The sequence below is a fragment of the Eretmochelys imbricata genome, chromosome 2 (genome assembly GCF_965152235.1).
Source record: "Eretmochelys imbricata isolate rEreImb1 chromosome 2, rEreImb1.hap1, whole genome shotgun sequence".
Taxonomy (NCBI): Eukaryota; Metazoa; Chordata; order Testudines; family Cheloniidae; genus Eretmochelys; species Eretmochelys imbricata.
Genome location: NC_135573.1, coordinates 177,639,735 through 177,660,385, shown reverse-complemented (window position 1 = coordinate 177,660,385; position 20,651 = coordinate 177,639,735). Strand labels below are relative to the sequence as shown.

General features: G+C 39.1%; 1 protein-coding gene across 2 annotated transcripts in view; it reads left to right on the top strand.

Moving 5' to 3' along the window:
- CDK13 (cyclin dependent kinase 13) overlaps window positions 1–20,651 on the top strand; it is a 59,788-nt gene that overhangs the window by 9,201 nt on the left and 29,936 nt on the right. For both annotated transcript variants that reach the window (XM_077811001.1, XM_077811000.1), the window contains exons 2-5: window positions 4,215–4,835; window positions 9,217–9,387; window positions 10,617–10,756; window positions 11,964–12,134. In XM_077811001.1, coding sequence (XP_077667127.1) covers window positions 4,215–4,835; window positions 9,217–9,387; window positions 10,617–10,756; window positions 11,964–12,134 — 1,103 coding nt within the window. The remainder of the gene's footprint in view (window positions 1–4,214; window positions 4,836–9,216; window positions 9,388–10,616; window positions 10,757–11,963; window positions 12,135–20,651) is intronic.

The following is a 20,651-nucleotide window of genomic DNA, read 5'->3' as shown; positions in this document are numbered from 1 at the left end:
TGCTTTACCCTATTTGCTAATCTGTGACAGCATTACCCAAAACCATGCTGGATTTGGTGGTTTTGGAGAAAGCCCTTTGCTGTTGTTCCTTTCGCTCTTGTCATTTATGCTATGTTTTGTGTCTTTCCCTTTTTCTGCTTTCTCTTTGTGTTTAGCAGCAGTACTATATATTTAACCTCTTTCAGAGAGAAACCAATATACCCTAGTTTCACTCCTAGTATGTTCTTCTGCAGCTGGCTCCAGAAAAACATGTAGTCAGGTATCAAGAACTCCTATCTCGTTTGTCTGTTTCTCTCCATCTATAAAATAGTATTTGTGGTCCTTGTCTACTTCAGAAAGTGTTGTATGAATTTTTGTAGAGTTTTGAAAAGTATAGTGCTATATAAATGCTAAAAATTAGGTGTGAAGTGCTGCTGTGCTGTAGCAATGCAGCGTGCCCTTTGTTGGGTGCATCTGTGGAACAATTAATAAGTAAATATGACAAAGGTGCCTGTGTGTGTGGACAAACACCAAACAATGTCAGCTACTGGGCATAAACATGGAAAAATTGAAACAGACTGATGGATATAAAGCGAGGATTTTTTAAAATTGTTTTCCATTCACAGTTCCCTCTAAAAATTTAGCATTATGGCAACTCCATTCAGTTGAGGAGGACTGGATGTGGTACTTAAGTCTTGTACTGCCTCTACTCTCCCCAGACTGGGCCAAAGATGCTTTTTAAATTCTTCAATATTTAATGCAACAGATATTTAAAATATAGTTCCTTAGGTAAAATAAAAAATAAATGTAGAAATTTATGACTAAACACAAATCATCCGGGGCAAATATGTGTAAGATGGGGCAATATATAAGTGGCAGTAGTCTTTGAAGAACTGAGCAGACTTCTGATATAAGCACTGTTAAGAAGTCAGGTGCTTGTCACGGTGTCCACTAACATTTAGAGTACTCAACTGATGTTTACCAGAAAGATTCTTTTAAAAGAAACACATTATCTGGACAAAGTCTGGACATCATATGTTTTATAACTTTGTGACGTGATCTTTCTTTAAGCTGAGGTGTAGCCTCTGAATAATGTTAAAACCAGTTGGTATATGCTTGAGACAAATTCTTCCCTCAGTTGGGAAAATGGAGTTCTGTACACTAATCTGAGGGCAGAGTGTTGTTCCTGAAAGGTAACCTGTAAAGGGAAAAAATTGTGCTTGTGCCCTCTTTCTTTCCTTTGGGGTATTTTTCCTTTCCTACTTGTCTATTTTTCTTTTGTTAGGCATTCAGATCCAGTCTAGGCTGTTAGTTTGTTATGGCTAGTAAACTAAGGAAATGATGAAATTACCAGCCAAAAGAGTAGATAGAAGTTAAGTATTTGAAAGAGGAAGAGTATTTTAGTCAGACTGTTTAAAAACTGTTTTTGATTAGCACCAATGAAACCATCTTTCATTCTAGTGTAGGCAAGTTTCTAGAAGTACTCCAGGAAAACTGGAGAATGCAAGACTTGACACTTACATTTCCAAGGTCAAAAACAAGCAGGAAAAAGTGTGTGTGTGTGGGGGGGATACAACAAAAACTTACAGGCATACATAATACCGGGGGGGAGAAACCACCAGTTCAGTATATCAAAATATTTTGCTGTCCATTTTGGTTCTGTCTTGCCTTTTATTAAAAGTAGAAAACATTCTCCTAAGGCACAGAAATGTAAGTGACTTTCCCAAGGTCAGCAACTAAATTATAGAGTAAGGAAAAGAACCCAAGTCTCCAGACTCCAAGCACTGTGTTTAGTTCACTAAACCACTGCTTCCATTAAAAGTTAGTTAGAAGTATTTTCCTTAATTTTTTTATGTGCCAGAGCTGCAACACACTTATCTGAAAAAGTGCATTTTACATAATTATTTCAGTGTCAATTGGAAATGCTGTAGAGTACAGTGATTTCCTCCTCTCCCCTTGCCCCCCCCCCCCCCCCGTTTTCTTCTCTTCTGACCTCTTCTCATTCTGCCAGAGGGTTCTGTAAAACCAAACCTTCTGTCTGGCACAGAAGTGAATTATGTTAAATATACCTAGTTTCTGAGAAGTATCTTGGGGAAAAGATTTTGGTTGATTTGCTGTGTTTTGAACTGTTAAATTGTTCTGACATATCTAATGAAATATAGCTCCATATAGCCACTAGTTTCAGTTTGTTTAGTTTATAGCATATCGCAGAAGTCCTGTTTAATCTAAACGTGCTATCGACCTGTTTATATCAGTGAAATCTTGATATTTCAATAGCAAGGGTTGAAAACCCCTACTTTTCTCATACAAGATTCATGTTTCTCTTTTGGAAATTAGCCAATATATATGTAATAGCATCTTCTCTATTTTAATACTATATAACACAAGATCAACTTATCTGAAGCACATATATGTATATGTATATAAATAAAATATATTATGTACAGTCAGAATCAAATTAGCTGGTACTTTTCAAACATATGAAACATTCCAAGAACATTCATGATATTTGTTTTCCTTGTTTTAGCTGCCAGTTCTTACATGTTGTCTGGTTATATTTGTTATGAGCTGAAGTGTACAGCACACTGAGAACTCTGATCCTTACTATTCTAGCATATTTTTTTTAACCCAGATAAATGGACTCACTGAAATAACATTTTCTTCAGGAATGATCTAGTCAAGAAAAATAGAATTACAGTATAGTTCCACTAAACTGAAGTTAGAACAATTGTGGATATGGTGAATATATTTGGAGACAGATATGCATAGTAGAATAAAGTGGATGAAGAAACACTTTCATAAATTTTCATGGACTAGTAATAAGTTAGGGTACTTTGTTTATTTGTTACTCATAGCAGCCATTTTTTAACACCTGTGTTTAAATTGGCAATTTGTCTCTAGTAGTTTGCAACAAAAAACTAAATCAAAACTACTAGGCAAGTCGAACTATGGAATCTATTGAATGAGTAAAGTAAAAATGTATGTGAACTGGTATCTTTCTCAGTGGCTTCAAACAATTGCTGAGCTTTCTCTGTAACTACCAACATTCTCTCTCTTGGATATTTTTCCCTCCTGGGCACTTGCAAATGTGTGTCCTGTTCTGTTCTCTGCACATGTGCAGAAATCCAGATGAGTGACATTATTTTCTTCTCCCCTGCTGCTCTTCTTTTTCTGCAATGTAAATAAATAACATACTGTAGCGTGACAGCTTGTGAGTTACACATGCTTATGCTGAGTTGTAGGGGATATGCAGGGAGAATTATCTGTCTAAAAAAAAAAGTATAGACTGTCTTACAAAAATGCATTAATACAGCATTATGCTTATATCATTATGTCCTCAGAAATGAAAGTTGATTGCTGTCTTTCAGTCTGCTTCTTTGTGCGCAGCTCATCACAATAGTTTCTAACTATGTATTCAGTAGTATTTCTCAAGTACAAGGTAATGATAAAAAGTTACTGCAACAATAGTTATACCAGATATTTTTATAAGGCAGCAAATTCACAAATTGAGGTTCCTACAGCAATATTACTTCATCTTCATAAATACTGCTTTCTCTTCCTCTTTTTCTTCTTTAGGTGTGTAACTTAATATTTCAGTTTGCTAAATATGTACTAGAAACATTAACAAGAGGTACAAAATTGCAGAATTATCATTGCTGTAGTTCCATAACTTTTTTCCTAACTGTCAACAAAGCAATTTTTTATCCTCATATTTATGTAGTTTTTTTAAAATAGTTGTATGTGTTGTTTAGTATCAAGTTATTTCTGTCAACAAGCAAAGAACAGCTCTGACACTGAGGGAGGAAATGAACGGCTGATCAGAAGGCATGCAATGTCTTTTCTGACAAGTTTCAGAGTAGCAGCCGTGTTAGTCTGTATTCGCAAAAAGAAAAGTACTCCTTTTCTTTTTGCGAATGTCTTTTCTGTGTTTATATTTTTGTGATTTCCCAATGACTTTTTACAAAGGAGCTCTGCTAAAAAAGATTCATAATATAGTCTGAGGTCCTGTGTGGTTATGTCTGTGCCATTGATATTGTATTCAGAGATACAGTTCTTATTGTTTCTGAAAGTCTTTCCATATGGGTTTTATTTAGATTCATGTTCACCCTTTAAACATAGTAATGGCAATGATGGTGCTTGCAAAAGCTGTTCTAGTAATAAGGAAGGCAGGTTATATAAAAGACATTCTTTATTTTTAAACCTAAATTGACCAAATCTTTACTATTTTGAAGCAGGAGATCAGCAAAATCCCGAAGCAGAAGCCCTTACTCATCAAGACGCTCAAGGTCTCGCAGCAGACACAGATTATCTAGGTCCAGAAGTCGTCACTCGAGTATTTCTCCTAGCACACTGACTCTGAAAAGTAGCCTGGCTGCTGAATTGAACAAGAACAAAAAAGCAAGAGCTGCAGAGGCAGCCAAAGCCAATGCAAAAATTTCAAACACCTCTACGCCTACTAAGGGAAACACTGACACTGGTGTGAGTGCACCTCAAACAAACAATGTGAAAGATCTGAAGAAAATAAAAACTGAGCATACATCTTCTCCTACAAGTGGTTCAACTTTGAAAAATGACAAAGCAAAAGCAAAGGTCTCTGTTCAGGAGACAAAGGTGGAAAATAACTTGATTGTAGACAAAGTGGCTAAACAGAAAGCAGCAGCAGCAGCAGTAGTAGCAGTAAAAGAGAATAAATCGGCTGCCGTGAAGCAGCAACCAGTCACTGTAAAAGAGAAAAACAAACCACATACACCAAATGTAGGAGCCAAGGAGAAAGATAGAAATGTTGCACTACTAACCTCCACGCTGCCACCCTTGCCTTTCCCTCCCATGCTGCCTGAAGATACAGATACTGACAGGTGAGTATATACATTCATGTATATTTTTAAAGAAATAAAAACCTGCACAATTGCATAGGTCTGATCAAAGCTCCACTTTAGGCCAGTGGTTCTCAAAGCCAGTCCGCCGCTTGTTCATGGAAAGCCCCTGGCGGGCCGGACCGGTTTGTTTACCTGCTGCGTCCACAGGTTCCGCCGATCACGGCTCCCACTGGCTGCGGTTCGCCGCTCCGCGCCAATGGGGGCTGTGGGAAGCGGCGCGGGCCAAGGGACATGCTGGCCGCCCTTCTCTGGGAGGGAGTTTGGGGGCTGGGGGTGTGTGGGGAGGGGGTGCAGGTTCTGGGAGGGAGTTTGGGGGTGGGAGGGGAGTGCAGGCTCTGGGAGGGGGGTTCAAGGGTGCGGCGCTTACCTGGGATCTAAGGTGAGGCGGGTGGGGGGCCTCTATGTGCTGCTGCCCCCAAGCACCGCCCCCAGAACTTCTTACTGGCTGCAGGAGCGCTAGGGGTGGAGGGCAGCACATGGAGGCAGAGCCCCGCCCTGCTCTGGGGCTGCAGGGAGAGGCTGGCAGCCCTGGAGTGAACAGGCAGACGCCACTCAGCTCCACTGCACTGCCGGGGCCCCTGGGGGGCCAAGGGAGAGACCCGGCCCCAAAACTGCTGGAGTCCTGTGGGCCACACTGGGGAGGTTCGCAGGCCGCAGGTGGCCCGTGGGCTGGGAGTTTGAGACGCCTGCTTTAAGGGGTTAGCAACATTGTAAGCACTTGCAATGGTAATGAGCACTGGTTTTAGCAAGTAAAGCACCTAGCAGTTCATCTTTGAAGTGAATATGAACTAGGACAATATTTTATGTCCATAGTGAAGTATTTCTAGGTCCTAAAAACGTTATGGAACTTGGACCATATTAGACTTTTTTTTAGCTCCGAGATAGAAACCTTATCAGCATTAGAAAATTGTTAAATTGTAGCTTGTTGCACTTTTCCTCTGATTTCTGGGCAATATTAAGTCTAGAGAGCCTGTTACCAATACCACACTTTCATAGGCTATGTGATTAAAACGTTAGGGTTTTCAGCCGGCCCTTAGCTTATAAATGAAGATTTTAAGAAATTAGTGCCGAAAAAAAAAGTCAGCATGTGAAGGCATCCGTCTTAATATTCCCAGCGTTGAAGCTGCAGTGACAACATGATTTCAAGATTTCATGCAACTGTGCAAAGACATTGCTTTGCCCTCCCTGCTCTAGTGGTTTAAGGCCCGTCAGGGCTTGCAACCCGGCCCACAGGATTGCCAGCTCTGTGGCACAGCGGGGCCTGCCCTTGCCCTGCACTGCTCCCGGAAGCAGCTGGCAGCATGTCCCTGGGGCCCCTGGGGGAGGGTAGTCAGAGGGCTCCGTGTGTTGCCCTCGCCTGCAGGCATGTCCCCTGCAGCTCACGTTGGCCGGGAACGGGGAACCGTGGCCAATGGGAGCTTTGAGGGTGGTACCCATGGCAAGGGCAGCGTGTGGCAGAGCCGCCTGCCCCACCTCACCCCTGGGAGCCATTGCTGGACATGCTGGCCACTTCTGGGAGCGGTGTGGGGCCAGGGCAGTCAGGGAGCCCTCTGTGTGCTGTTGCCACCCCGGAGCCGCTTGAAGTAAGCTGGGCTGGAGCCTGTTCCCTGAACCCTTCCTGCATCCCACACCCTGCCCTGAGCCCCTCCTGCACCCCAATCCCATGCCCCAGCCCTACATTCATGGCCCTGTATACAATTTCCCCACCCAGATGTGGCCGTCAGGCCAAAAAGTTTGCCCACCCCTGCACTGGAGAGAAGCACAAAATTTATGTAGCATTGCTAAGTTTGAAAGATTACAGTGTTTATACTTGTTTGGCCTGCTTTCCTTTGTCATTTTAAACTGTGTAGTAGCAGCCCATGTGTCTTACCTGTAAATAAAAGTTGCTAGGAATTCAGACTTAAATGTTTCTCTTTATTAAATTGCTGGATAAATATAAAAAACACATGGTGTAATGTGTTAAAGTACAAAGATTGTCAAAGAAATACAATTGAAGTATCTGACAAACTTCCTGTGTTGTAGGAAAGAAATCGCTGCTTTTCCTCAGAAGTGCCAGCAGAATTCAGTCCATTCCTCCAAAAACGGTGGATTTGTCTAGTGAACATAGGAATGCATGCATGGCTCAATCATACTCCCTTTGAAGATAGTGGCAAAACTGCCTTTTTGTTTTCATGAGAACAAGACTCTGGTCACAAATATCTACTGTAAATTATCTGGTTTAGAGCAGAGAGAACGGCAAAAAATTAACCCTTAAAGGGCTTGGACTGTTGAGCAGCATTTATTTATTAGGCTGTGAAAAAATAAATTGCTTCCTGATCCTGTTCCTGATGAACAGCTTCTGCCTGAAATAGAATGCTTAATATGCATTGTAATTTATCCTAGCCAGTTTAACTTCAGATTATATTTTTATTCAGAAATAGTTGTTACCAATTTGAAAATTAGGGAGGGCCATGTGTACACAATATATTGGAAACTGGGTTTTAGAAATTAGTTCTACCAATTTATTTTATCTTTGTAAATTAATAACATTCTAGTAGATAAGCAAATATTGTACGGTTTGGACTACATTACCAATCTGAAAATGATTATATCACATTGTAACAAGATGGTTGGAGATCTTATTGAAACTCAAAGAAAAAATACCCTGACTTGCACTTCTAATAGTCTAAGAGGAAATATTTCTAAGTCCAAATATTTTAAAGGACACTGTCAATTCAAAATCAAAAGTTTTTGTTTTTTGAAAAAAGCTTTGGCTCCCTTTAGCAAAGTTGTGGCTTTTATAATAACATTTTTCAGTTTAAACATGTTCTCTTCCCTGTTGTGGGAAAGACAAACTGGAAATTGACTATATACAAATTGACTATATACAAAACGCTGTCTAATATGTCTTAGTCTTCCATTTACAGTAATATGAGATGTTACCCACTATCTACTTGTAACACATTCAGATAGCCATATGATCTCTTAAAAAGTTGGTATTCTGATGGCTCAAATAGTAACTAATACTCTGCAGCAATGTTAGAATTAAATTATACAAGTAGCTTATTTTTGTGTGGAACGTACATAAACATTATATAATATTTGTGAAGGAACCTCCTGGGTTGTAAAGTCCAGCCTCCTGCTGTTGCAAGCAACCACATCATATAATCAATTTCATGAACTTACCAAGCTCCGTTTTAAAACCAGTTAGGTTTTTTATCTGCACTACTGTTATGGGGAGGCAATTCCAGAGCCTGATGCCTCTGCTGGCTAGAAACCTTCTTTCCAGTGTTCTGTTCTCACTTTCCATAAAATAAGGCAGTGCACTTAATTTCAAAATTGCTGTTTTTAGAAAAGTGTCTGATTCAAACTACTATGGGACTGATGGGGATGGGCAAACAGACTATTTTGGTCCAGTAACGTTCTCAGGATAAGTATTACATCCCTCTAGATTTAGAAGCAAATGAAGCAAAGGAGCAGAAGGAACTCAGGGGAAGTATGAAAAGACATAAGTGGATGACAAGGAATATGATTGAAAGTTCTATATTAGACTATTCATATTATTTTAGACCAATTTTGGCTTCAAACTGCTATCAGTGCAGTTTGAAAACTTTGAAGAATGGTGAGGCCTCAAGATGTGTATTAAATCAATGTCAGAATGATTATTTATAGACCAGTTTCGCCAATGAAATAATATTATAGTATCTGAAAAGTTCCACTGTGAGGGTGGGAAAAAGTCACCATAGTACTGTATTTTTGAGAGCTTTATTTTTTAAGCTAGTGAATAGCAGAGATCTAAACGGTGACAGTCATATGGAGCAACAAGATGTGGGACAAGGAGTTAGACTCCCTTCCTCCATGTATGTGCTCATATGCTTCTTGTGCCTCAGATTTTTTTTAATGGAATTAAAAGAAGAAAAAAGATTTTGCTCTTCTAACTGTGTCTTTCAAAACACTGTTGTAAGATGAATAAGTATTATCCTCTCTTCACAGATGGGAAAATAGTAAAAGGGCCAGGCTAATTGAATTGCATAAGCTCACAAGTGAAGTGTGTGGTAGAGACTTAATCCAGGTTTCCTGACTACCTGTCCTGGCCACTAATGCACATTGTCATGACTAACTTTAACATTCACCAGGAAATAACTAAAAATATTCTTGATCTTAGTTCTCAGATCTGTAATTCTCACGCTGTTCAGTAGCCACATGTAAAACATAAACAAATGTCCTATGGGCTGTAAAAGCAGAGGCTGCTGCAAAAGCAGACTATATGAAATAGTCACTCATAGTGAATTCTACTGAGATCTCACCCCCATTAGGTTTCCAGCCATGAAACGGAAAAGAATTTTAGTCCATTTTAGTTGTTTTCTGTTTATCTTTATAGTTTGCGAGGGAATCTTTCAGTGAAGGCAGTTAAAAAGGAAGTGGAGAAGAAACTCCGCCATCTGCTTGCAGACTTGCCACTTCCACCAGAGTTGCCTGGAGGAGATGATTTATCCAAAAGTCCAGAAGAAAAGAAACCAGCAGTTCAGTCACACAGCAAAAGGAGGCCTAAGTACGTTTACTACTTTTAAAAAAAACCCAGTAACTGCATGTAAGAGAAAATGATATACAAGTTTCTTCAAAATATAAAAATTTGAAATATATATAATTTCCCTGGCTTTTTATAAATACTGGAAATAGGTTAATGCCTGCAGCAAATCTTGAATCAGCATATGTCGATTTACTGCCACTTTGTGCTATTTAAGCCTATTTTTCAACCATTAAATGACTCAGAATGTTTTATTTCTGAGAGTCTTCTAGACAGGCAAGGCGGTCCCTAAGTGCACTGGCACCATTTGAGAAGATGGAATTTTGTACTCCTGCTCACCATTTTCCTATTTGCCTCATTTGCACTAAGTTTCTCTGAACCCTATTCCCTTATTTATACCATCCTTCTGTCCTGCTGTGTGCAGTAATGATGAGGGGCCAAATGAGCAGAAACTGCAGACAAAAAGAAGTGGTTTGGGATAGGTTTGTTGGTGAGTAATCATGAAGGTCCTCTTTAGATGCAGAACTGAAAGTGCCCACTCAACCCATGTTTAAGACCGTTCCTTGGTTTTATATCCTCTTGGTTGTATACCCTCCCTTAAAGCACCACATTAAAAACTTTCCCTTGAAATTCATTGTTGTGTAAACTGTCCAGAAAGTGATTAATATGTAAGACTAGATGCTGTTCCTTTCTTTGCCCCCATTCATCCTTTCCCAATGAGGTTGCTTCATCCGTAACACTTTGAAGAAGGTAGATATTGAATGAGGTATCTTCTATGATAGTTAAATGTACTAACCATTGCGTAGGCATCTTTTAATAGATTAGTGAAGTGGGTGTGTATTGTTTTGGATGGACAGATGCAGAAACTGTTAAATAAAATATGTCTCAAAATGTCTCTTTCCTGAGACACAATAATTTTGCTTTTTTTATAAATTTCAGTGGAGCCCATTTTTAAACAAACGTATTCCTTTGTGGTGTTTTCAGTGAGAATAATGCAGTTTTGTGCTAGGGCAGGAGATATGCAAAGCAATGGAATGGAAAGAGACTGCAAATGAAACTGAAACTAACTCTTCTGTTTTCTTTGTCCAAGCTGATTGGAATTAAAAGAACATAAATGTTGAAAGTTGAATTCATTCAGTTCTTATGGATCTTTTTCCAAGAAGTTAGTAATATGAAAAAGGTTGCTTTTTACAGATAACTTATTTCTGAACATTTTTATGGATGTATTCTTAGAGCTAATTTTTATTTAATAGAATATGTGGACCACGCCATGGTGAAACAAAGGAAAAAGACATTGACTGGGGGAAACGCTGCGTGGATAAATTTGATATAATTGGCATTATTGGAGAAGGCACTTATGGGCAAGTTTACAAAGCCAGGGATAAGGATACGGGTAAGATCTAAAAATATATAATGAATGAATGCTGTTAACTACAGAATTACATGATTACATAGATTTAATTTGGTATATTTTGTAAAATGCTTATGCTTTTCTGCCCTTCTCATCTTGGAAAATTCTTCAGAATTGTGTTGGGTTTTGATCCTGGTAGTTCTCCATAGTAGTAGTAGTAGTTTCCCTATGCTGCTTAACATCATGTAACTGCAGGTTATTGCTAGAAGCATAGGTTGTAGGTATTTTTGGCCAATTTCCTACTTCAGCTTTTGTGCCTTGAAGATGGTAAAAGAGAGAGGCACAGCAGTAATGCTTGTAGGAACTGTTGATGAAAGAAGCTGTTGAACAAAGGGTATATTCTGGAACTTCGCAGTTTCTCCTCCTTGCACCTTCATAGCTACTACCTGAAATAATATAAAGGGGGAAGGCCTCCTGTACAATGACACCCTGCAATGTGATCTTTAAGGTTGCTTTTCCTATAGTATGTCAGATAATTCTCATTTATGGTGTAATAGTTTAATTAAAAGCTGAAATAGGCAGTTACAAGTTTTGCAATATCTGTTCATTTTATGGCTTTCTCAGAACACCAACAATGGGGTATCAAAGAACATTTTGGTCAGCACCTTACAATAAGCAGTATTTTGAGATTAAGTTTCCTGATGTATATTTTATTTTCTTGTATGCTTGATCATCTCACTTTGTATTAGTATTCTTTGCTACATTACAAATGTGCTAGATGTATTGCTTATCATAAGGAAAAAAGATGCAAGAAAGAACCTCCCTTCATTTCCCGACCTCAGGTGTCCTGTAATATGAAGTCTGCAGCATACGTAGGCCTTTAAATGTAGAGATGCTGTTGACTCTCGCTCTTGTGTGTAGGCGTAGTGATTGGAAACCCAAGGAGGCAGATCAGATTGCAGATGAGAAAGAAGGAAGAAGGCTATTTAGTAGTTGTGAGAAAGTTGTCTTATATTTTCACTTCTGCAAAAGATTTGGTGTCTGAGCTGTGAGTGTTTTTCTTAACATGGACCTGAATTTACTTTTTTTTTTTTTTTTTTTTAGTGCAGGTGCACATACGGGAACATGAATGATTGACATCTTTTTTTAAATATTGTAATTCAAAAGATGTATTGAGTGACAGAAAAATCTGAAATTCATTTGTTTGAGTGCTGTCCTTCATGTTTTTAATATTTAAACCTTCTCTTAGGAGAAATGGTGGCACTAAAGAAAGTACGTCTGGATAATGAAAAGGAAGGTTTTCCAATTACAGCTATTCGGGAGATTAAGATTCTTCGACAGCTTAACCACCAAAGCATTATCAACATGAAGGAAATAGTGACAGATAAGGAAGATGCTTTGGACTTCAAGAAGGACAAAGGTATGTACACACGCACAGGACAACTACTTCTCTGCAGTCCCATTCTTAAAGCAAATATTAATTCAGTATCTGCAAGTGGAGCTTTTACTTAAAAACTGCCTTTATAGATAGTAACCTTTCAGCAATGTTACTTGTTCTCTGTACAAGCCCTTTATTTAACAAACACAGAAATACCATTGCTTTTTGGAGTATTATAAACTGTCTCAGAACAGAATAAATGTAACTTTATTTTACACTATTGGAGCAGATGTGAAGATGCTTGTTATATGTAGATTGACAAGACAGACAATGGGAAGCTGTCACTTTGGAGTCCAGTTTAGATTCCACTCTGCTCTCCTTGTTTCCTCCTGCCTCACTGGAATACTGCATCCTCATTCCATTAGGGAAAACTTTTTCCTTACCGGCCTAGGTTATTTTTGGCTTGTGATTTCATTTTTTGGAATTGACATGAGTGCAGATGACAGAAGGAAGCAAAAGGGCAAAATGATGTATAAATTGGCCTTCTTTGAAGGCCAAAGGACAGATGGATTTATTAGTAAGATAGATGGATTTGTTCTTGAATGTCAGAGGCCTACAAACTTTTATATTCTCTGTTCGCTTTTCTTGAGCTACAGCAACTTTCAAAGCAGAGAGCAGTAAGGCTAAGGTAGGGAAATTTGTACAGGGCTGTTGTGCTTTTCGCGAGTGTAAATCTGACAATAGAGCTGGTCATTCCATTTTTGGAGCTATCTTTCATGTAGTAATCTACCAGACTGTTCTCAAGCCAGTAATCCCTGGCTTGTTTGGGTCTCCAAGCAATAGGTGTCTTTCTGTTTAAAATTTTTGGCTGAGAAAATGTCATTTTAGGAAATTTGGGTCAGAGTGGATTTGATTTAAATCATTTGTCAGGAAGACTCGATTTAATCATGGTTTTCTGTAGAAAAGTGCATTCTTGTTATAATCTTAATGGATATTCTTCACAACTCAGAGATAAATGTAGGTTTCATTTTTAGAAGTGATTTAAAAGATTATACATTTTTTTGAAGAGTGATTTATTTTGAAAACTTTTCAGATTAGTTTTACAGTTATATCAGAAAATGAATGCTTGTTTGGTTATTTCATTTACCAAAGGTAACTGAAGCAGATATTTATGAAGACATTGGTAGGTGAACTATCTCCAATTCAACAGGTTAATCATTAATATTTGGAAGATTTTCTTGCCATGCTGTATTAGGAGGAGAACATCACCAGACAGACATTTAAATTGTTTTATTTAACTAAAACAACAACGTTAAGTATTCTGGATTTTTTTCTTCAACAGCAAACATATAATATTTTAACAAAACAAGCATATGTCCCTCCCTTCTCACATTTATCTCCAGACTTCTCCTATTCCACCCCAACAATCTTCTATTCGTTTCAAAAACTTTTTGAAACTTTGCACTTTTAGAGAGAGGTAAGGGATTGACTCTGTATACACAGATTTGCAGAGGAACAATAGAATTGAGGTCTGTTATTTCTCACCTCTATATATTTATTTTGTTAACAAGCATGCTACCTCTGGAGACACACATCCACAGTCTGAGAACTGCAAAACTAAGCATCTCTGATGGTATCTTCTAGACTGAGCACTGAGTCCCATTGGGTAGATAGAAAGATTAACCTAAATAATCTATACTGAAGTCTGTGGGAACCCCATAAGACTGGGTCCCTAATCCATGAACTACTGGAACTCATTTACAAAACTTTTCTTAAACATTACATGAATATATTGTCCCATATTATAGAATTAGAATTTACAATCCTTATTCCATGATGAGATATCTTTGAGCTATATAATATATCTTTATCTTTAGATTTTCCTCAAAAAGCATTGTATCAAAAAAATTTGATTTGAATAAAAGAAATCATTGATTTTTATCCACACTGATTTGGGTACCTATGAAATTGTTTTCTTCTCCCTAAGTCTTAATGGGGAATGTTAAATAGATCCAGTCTGTTCTGTGCTAATTGAGCCAGGCCCCATAAAGGAGAATTTTCTTACCACCAATTCTTTGCTGTCCTAGATTCCACTGGCGTAGACTCATCTCTGTTGATTAGTTAGGAATCTATAGAGGAGGAGCTATTTTTCTGCTCTGTGCCAGTAGACTCCTGAACCCAGAGAAGAAATTGGTCATAAGAAAAGTTCCCTTTTTATATAGTTCTTGAATATCAAAGAATCCCAGGGGCCTCTAAAATCTAAATCAGTGAACATATAGTCACTTCATCCATCATCAAAATGCAGTCTCCTTTGAAAGGAGTGTGGAAGTTGTTTAGTACAGTGCAGCAGCATTGCATAACAGATAAGATAGGAAAAGATGAATATATTATACATCCAGTTGACACATCGAGTAACATTTTGTTTAGACAGAAAGTAGTAGCATGAATTTGGTTACGGTGCCAAGGTTAAAATCCCTACTCTTGCGAGAAGCCCTCTAGGGGCAGTAATAACCCAAGACACTGATTTTTGTGTGTCACCCAAAAGAGAATACTTCCACCAGGGTTCAGTCGTGTCTGTGGTAATGAAGGGCGTGCCCCGGACACATGCCATTTTTAGCAGGTAACTTAGATTTTCCATGGTTTTTTTTCTATTCAGTTGTTAATCAGACTGATCCCTACTTAGCTCATGAAAACAGGTGTTTGGGTGATCATTCAGCCTACTGTGCCTTGCACTATTGTGACCGTCTTATTGCTGAAAGCGTCTTTTTCTTCTCTCTTCTGTCACTCACTTGTGTCGCATCTAAAATTAGATTGTAAACTCTTTAGGACAGAGACGGTTTCTTTCTGTAAAGTGCCTAGCACATGTTTTGGTACTATCAAATTAATCCTTCTTTTGGGCTGAGCTTGTATTTGTGGTACTGATTCCAGTTTGTATTTGGTATTTATAACAAAGAGAACTGTTCATCTGTTAAAATACTAATGTGAATTTGGACAGTTCTCCAATACTGCATTTCTGTGAAGTGGCTTGAGCAGAATTAGTCTGACAACCACCTTTTCATAAACAGACAGTATTGGCAAAAGGGTATACAAGACTCTCTTACTGTTGCAGGCTGTGAGAGAAGAGGTTGCAGTCAGAAATTTGCTTTTTGGGTTACTGCTTCGCTCTATTTCCGCATGGATTATAGTTTATGAGATGAACTTTATTGGTGAGAAGTTGTAACCAAATCACAATCCTGACTGAGCATGGAGCTAGAACAAGTACATTCTTCAGTTTTCACAGTACACTATCACAAACTGTATTTTAAACTTGGATTCTTAAATTAAAAAATAACCATTGTTAAGAATTACTTTAAATTATGTATCCTGTTCAAGATATACAGCATAGAAGTCCCTGCAGTGAAGAGACAGTTGAATTTGCTTTTCCAGTAATAGACTATCTTGATCTTCTAAAAATGCTTTGGGTTAAAGTTTGATTTAAAAAAAAAATTAAAAAGAATAACCTAATGCTTAAAACTAACATGTAAAAGAGTGAGGCACATGCAGATGTTTTCAGATGCTGTTATACCCTCTGGTTTTAGTTTGCAGGTTTGGTTTTGAATGTGTTAGTGTGTCAAACTAGTGAAAATGCCAAACTATAGACCACTTCTTGGTAAAACTGAATCTTTGTTTTTAAGAATAGGTAATTCTGTTTTGATGGGAATATTAGAATTATTTTTATATATGTATTCATCTGTCTCTTTAGATAAAAAATTAACTCCACCTACTTGACATTTAAAGATTGCATATGTATGAGTAGCCCCATTTTAGACAGCATAGCCAAGAACATAGATTTGGCTGATTCTTTCTGAAAGGCTGTATGCTGAAGTGGGTGAGAGTTGCGTCAGCTATATCAAAGATCAGAGTTCTGTTTCCTCCTTGTGTGACCTGACAGTGGAGCATGAGGCCTTGCTCAATAATGATTGTGAAGGGCACCAAATTATTAACAGCAATTTAGAAGAAATCTAAAACTCATTGCTTCCTGGTTCCCAGCCCAGGTCACACTCCTCTCCCCACCCCGGCAATTGAGTGTTCAGATATAGGGAGGAGAAATAGGAGGATACATTTTGTGTGTCTTGTCAGGAGTTACAGGTCTATGTGGCATGCTGAAAGAAAATAGTGAGTTGATGCATGTGCGTTGCTAATGGAATGTTAAAGAATTTTAATAGTAGGCTTTCAGCAAGTTGTACTGTGCAAAACACAGATGGAACAGGATCATTTCAGATCTTTTAAGTGGGCCAAATCCAAATGGATTTTCATGGGAACAGCAAAAGGCACCTCACTTACCCCAGGGCTGCCCCCTTGCCAAAATTCCAAGTGCTGTTGCAAATCATTGAATTTTTTTAAGAGCTCTAGTAACTCAAATGTGTAATGGAAAATATTAGGCAATCTTAATATACGGGTTGTTACTGCCCCACCTATAAAACACATCCTGTTATCTAAATAAAGCAGGTCACAAATATAAAGCTGAAAATACTTCACATTGACTGTGTGGGCCCTTGTGACAGACACCATGACCAGCTCTCATCTTTGTTTTTTTGGCTTCTCTTTGTGTTTGCCTGGTGCAGCCTGATGGCAGTATTGCTGGCTGAAAGTATAAATCTCTGCTCATGTCCCTTGACTGACTCTGAGGGCATGTCTCCACTGCCAATTGAAGGACAAAACTTTTGTTGTTCAGAGGTGCTTAAAAAAGCCCCTCCCACACACACACGTCCACATGGCCATGTAGCTAAAAGCTGTGTAGTGTAGTGTAGCCACAGCCTGAGAGAGGGAGGTGCATTCCAGAAACCATTTACCCTTCATTACCTCTCTTTAGAGGTTATGGGTTTTTCTTGTCTTTGGGGATATCTGTGTCAAATTACCTGTGCTGATGGGAGGGGTTCTCCATTGGTGTAGGTAATCTACCTCACAGAGATGGAGGCTAGATTAACAGAAGAATTTTTCACACCACTGAGTGGTGTAGCGAGGTGGACCAGCCCATAGCTTTGGTTACAGAGAAAATAGAGATCTTGTGTGTCTAAAGGGTACGTCTACTCTACAAGCTCTATGTGGTACAGTTGCATTATAGGTATACTGCTATAGTGTAGACACTTGCTACAGCACCCCCTTGAGAGGCAGTAACTAGGTTGAAAGAAGAATTCTTCCATTAACTGAGATTGGCTTAACTGTCTGTCTCAGGGGTGTGAATTTTTCAAACCCCGTAGCGATATAGCTAAGTTGACCTAAAGTTTAGGTGTAGAGTAGGCCTAAAAAGCTCTTGCATATTCTGACATCCCCTGGTCAGTCAGCCCTAGTCATTTTCACTCGGCAAACTCTTCAAGCACGTGCCCTTTCTCCCCAGCTAGGGCAGCCACTCCTAATTTTCAAACCAATTTTTTCTACTTACGGCATACAGTAGAGTTTTGAACAATCTCTGTGTTCTCCAAGAGATGGGCTGTTGAGAATACAAAGACCCTTTAATTAAATAGCTGACTTTCAAATGGCTAACCTAGCTATCATACTGGTCTTCTTGGTGCATATGCTTACTTTCATTTTCTGCTGAACACAGTGGAGGGAGTTAGTGTGGTCTTTACTAAATTTCCTTAATTCAACTGCAATGAAACACAAATTATTGCTTGATTATCACAGCCCAAATGTAACAACAATTAAGCCTGCATTTTTCATGGGATTCAGTTCAAAACTGATGGTATCGGAATGGTTTTCCGAAGCCTTCAGCTATTAGAAAAAGTGTGCATACCAAGTGTTAAACCTCTATTTGCCAATGTGCATTTTGAGACAGGAGGGGGTATATGTTCTTGGTTCTTGCTAATCTGCAGTGCTATAGGGTTACTGTCTGCTTAAATTAGGAAAATTTGTAGCCTTTAGATTTTTCCTTATCCAAAGTTTATTAGCTTTCAGGAGTCACTTCTGATGATCTTGCTGGGCATTAGAAACCAGAAGACGTGCTGATTTTACAGCTAAACCACTTAAACTGCAAGAGGAATTAAGATTAAATAGTTGAGCAACACAATGATATCCCAAAAAGAGAGTGAATCCTGGTTTGAGAGATTTTGATTAGGAAGCAAATCTGACTGACAGATTCCTTGCTTCTGGAAACTCCATTTAGAAACTAGGCTAACCTGAAGCATATTGGCTTCATGGTGGTACTGGGCTTATTGCTGCTGCTACTTTGGCAAGGTAGTCACTGACTATATTTCTGAAAAGGTTTTTACCTCTCAGTTCTGATTTTTGACTCACAGAACAAAGTCCCTATGAACTTTGTTGTATGACTGGTTACTTTCTTCCAGCTATCAGGCAGTTCTGTAGTCTTTCTGAAAGCTTGTGAGAATTCTCTGACAGCAGTCATGCAATCATCAGAGAATACTTCACTGCAGAGCTGTCTCTCTGTTCCCATTGTAAGTAACGTTACCCAGGCTTCCCAGGGCTAATATGAAGTCTGTTAGGAACTGCAGAACTTAGTGAAGGCATGGTGTTCGAAGGGTCATGAGGAAAAGCGTTTTTTCGCAGTCTGGTCATTATATTGGCTATTTAGTGCTTCCCGTAGTACTGGTAGGGGGAATGGGCTAGCATAGAGCAGATACAAGAGTTATGGATCTGTTCAGGTAATAAAAAACATCTCTCCCCTTTGCTTTCTCGTATGGGATCTACAAGAACACAACAGTAGGCTCTCCAACATTATGTTCCCCAGCCCTAATTGAGGAGCCTCCTGTTGTGTTCCTGTAGATGAACCGGCGTAGAGGCCTATTGAGATTAAACATATACAGTAAAAGCAGTGTTATCCTTCACTTTACCAATCGGAAAGCTCTTTTAACCGGCATTGTTGATCTTCACTGAAAGTTCAGTTTATAGTTTGGTTGGCGCGGGCCGGCAGGCTCCCTACCTGGTTCAGTGTGATTCCCTGGAAGCGGTAACATGTCCCTGCTGCTCCTAATTGGAGGAATGGCCACGAGGGGTTTGGAGCGTGTGGGAGGATGCAGGGCGCCAGATCTAGGCGCTGTTCACCTCAGGCGGCTCCCCACAAGTGGCGACATGTCCCTGCTGCTCCTAGGCGGAGGCGCAGCTAGACACCTCTGCGTGCTTCCCCCACCCGCAGGTGTTGTCCCTGCAGCTCCCATTGGCCGTGGTTCCCAGCCAATGGGAGCTGTGGAGCCAGCACTTGGGGTGGGGTGGAGAAAGCGCGCAGAGCCACCTAGCTAGAGATCTGGCACCCCACACCCTCTCCCGTGCCCTGGCCCCCTGCTCTGAGCCCCCTCCCGCACCCAAACTCCAGCCCAGAGTCCACGCCTCGTACTCCCTCCTGCACCCCAACCGCCAGCCCTGAGCCCCCACCCACACCCAAACTCTCTCCCTCTTAGTTAAACAGAATTTTTTACTTATTGGCAACTCCCATTCCTCCAACATGCTGGATACCAAAGCTTTTACTTTATATAAAATCTCTTCCTTGTAGGAAGATGACCAATCTGGCCAATAAAAATGGGGAAGTCATATCAGAGCAAGGAATTAAACCTGACTAGCCAAAGAAAATTGATAGCTGACACCTTATTCCAGGGAGCAAGTCTCCATGTTTCCAGAGATATCTCTCCGAATGTGTCACCAGTGTTCTTGTAGATGAACGGTCAGAGAGAGTTGTTGAGATTAAACATGAAGGCTCCCAAATGCCATCTTCCCTAATAGGAAGACTTTCTAATCTGGTACAAATCAGTATTTCTGAAAAGTCTTTGACTACCATAGAGGCTATGGACAACTGGAGAAAAGAAATGGAGTGCTAGTGTTAAACAAACAAAATTCTGACCATTACTATCCCAAAAGTCTAACTATTTCTGTTTTTAAAAAAAGGAACAAATGTTAAGAAGAAAATGCTAACTATTTAGAGGATTACAGAAATATAAGTAATAAGCAACACCAATTTATGAAGAAATTATCAAGCAAACTCAATTCTTTTAGGCAGAATTTCAAAATGAGGGAGTGAAAGGGAAACTAAATATGTAATATGTTTGTATTGAGTACAGTTTTTAATGTCATGAAATCTTATCTGAATTGATTTTACAACTAGGTTTGTAAATGTTCGCTGTTACATGGACTGAACGTTGGCTGAAGGACCATAAACAAAGCAAAATAATAAATGGTAAAATATCAAATTGGGAGAAGATGCCTAGAAAGGTACTACAAATATTGGGAATAGATCTAGCTTTAATTTTATTAAAGATTTGGAAGGACCAACTAAACTTAAAGTATTAATTTAGAAAGCATTGTGAGCACCAAGGGCAGAGAAATAATGCAAAGGGACTTAGAAAAATGAGGATAGCACCACCTACTATTTAGGTTGCCCCACTCTTCCCATTATAAGACTCTTGTTTTCAGTTGCCTATAATTTGGTCAGGCTTTAACCAGTTGGGATGCAATTTTTCATGCTGGATGTCTGCCTTGGATTGATTTTTTTTTTTTTAATTTTTTAATTTTTAATTTTTTATTTTTTTTTTTAATTCCAGCCAAAATGGTTTACCTATTCCCAAGAATGAGGCT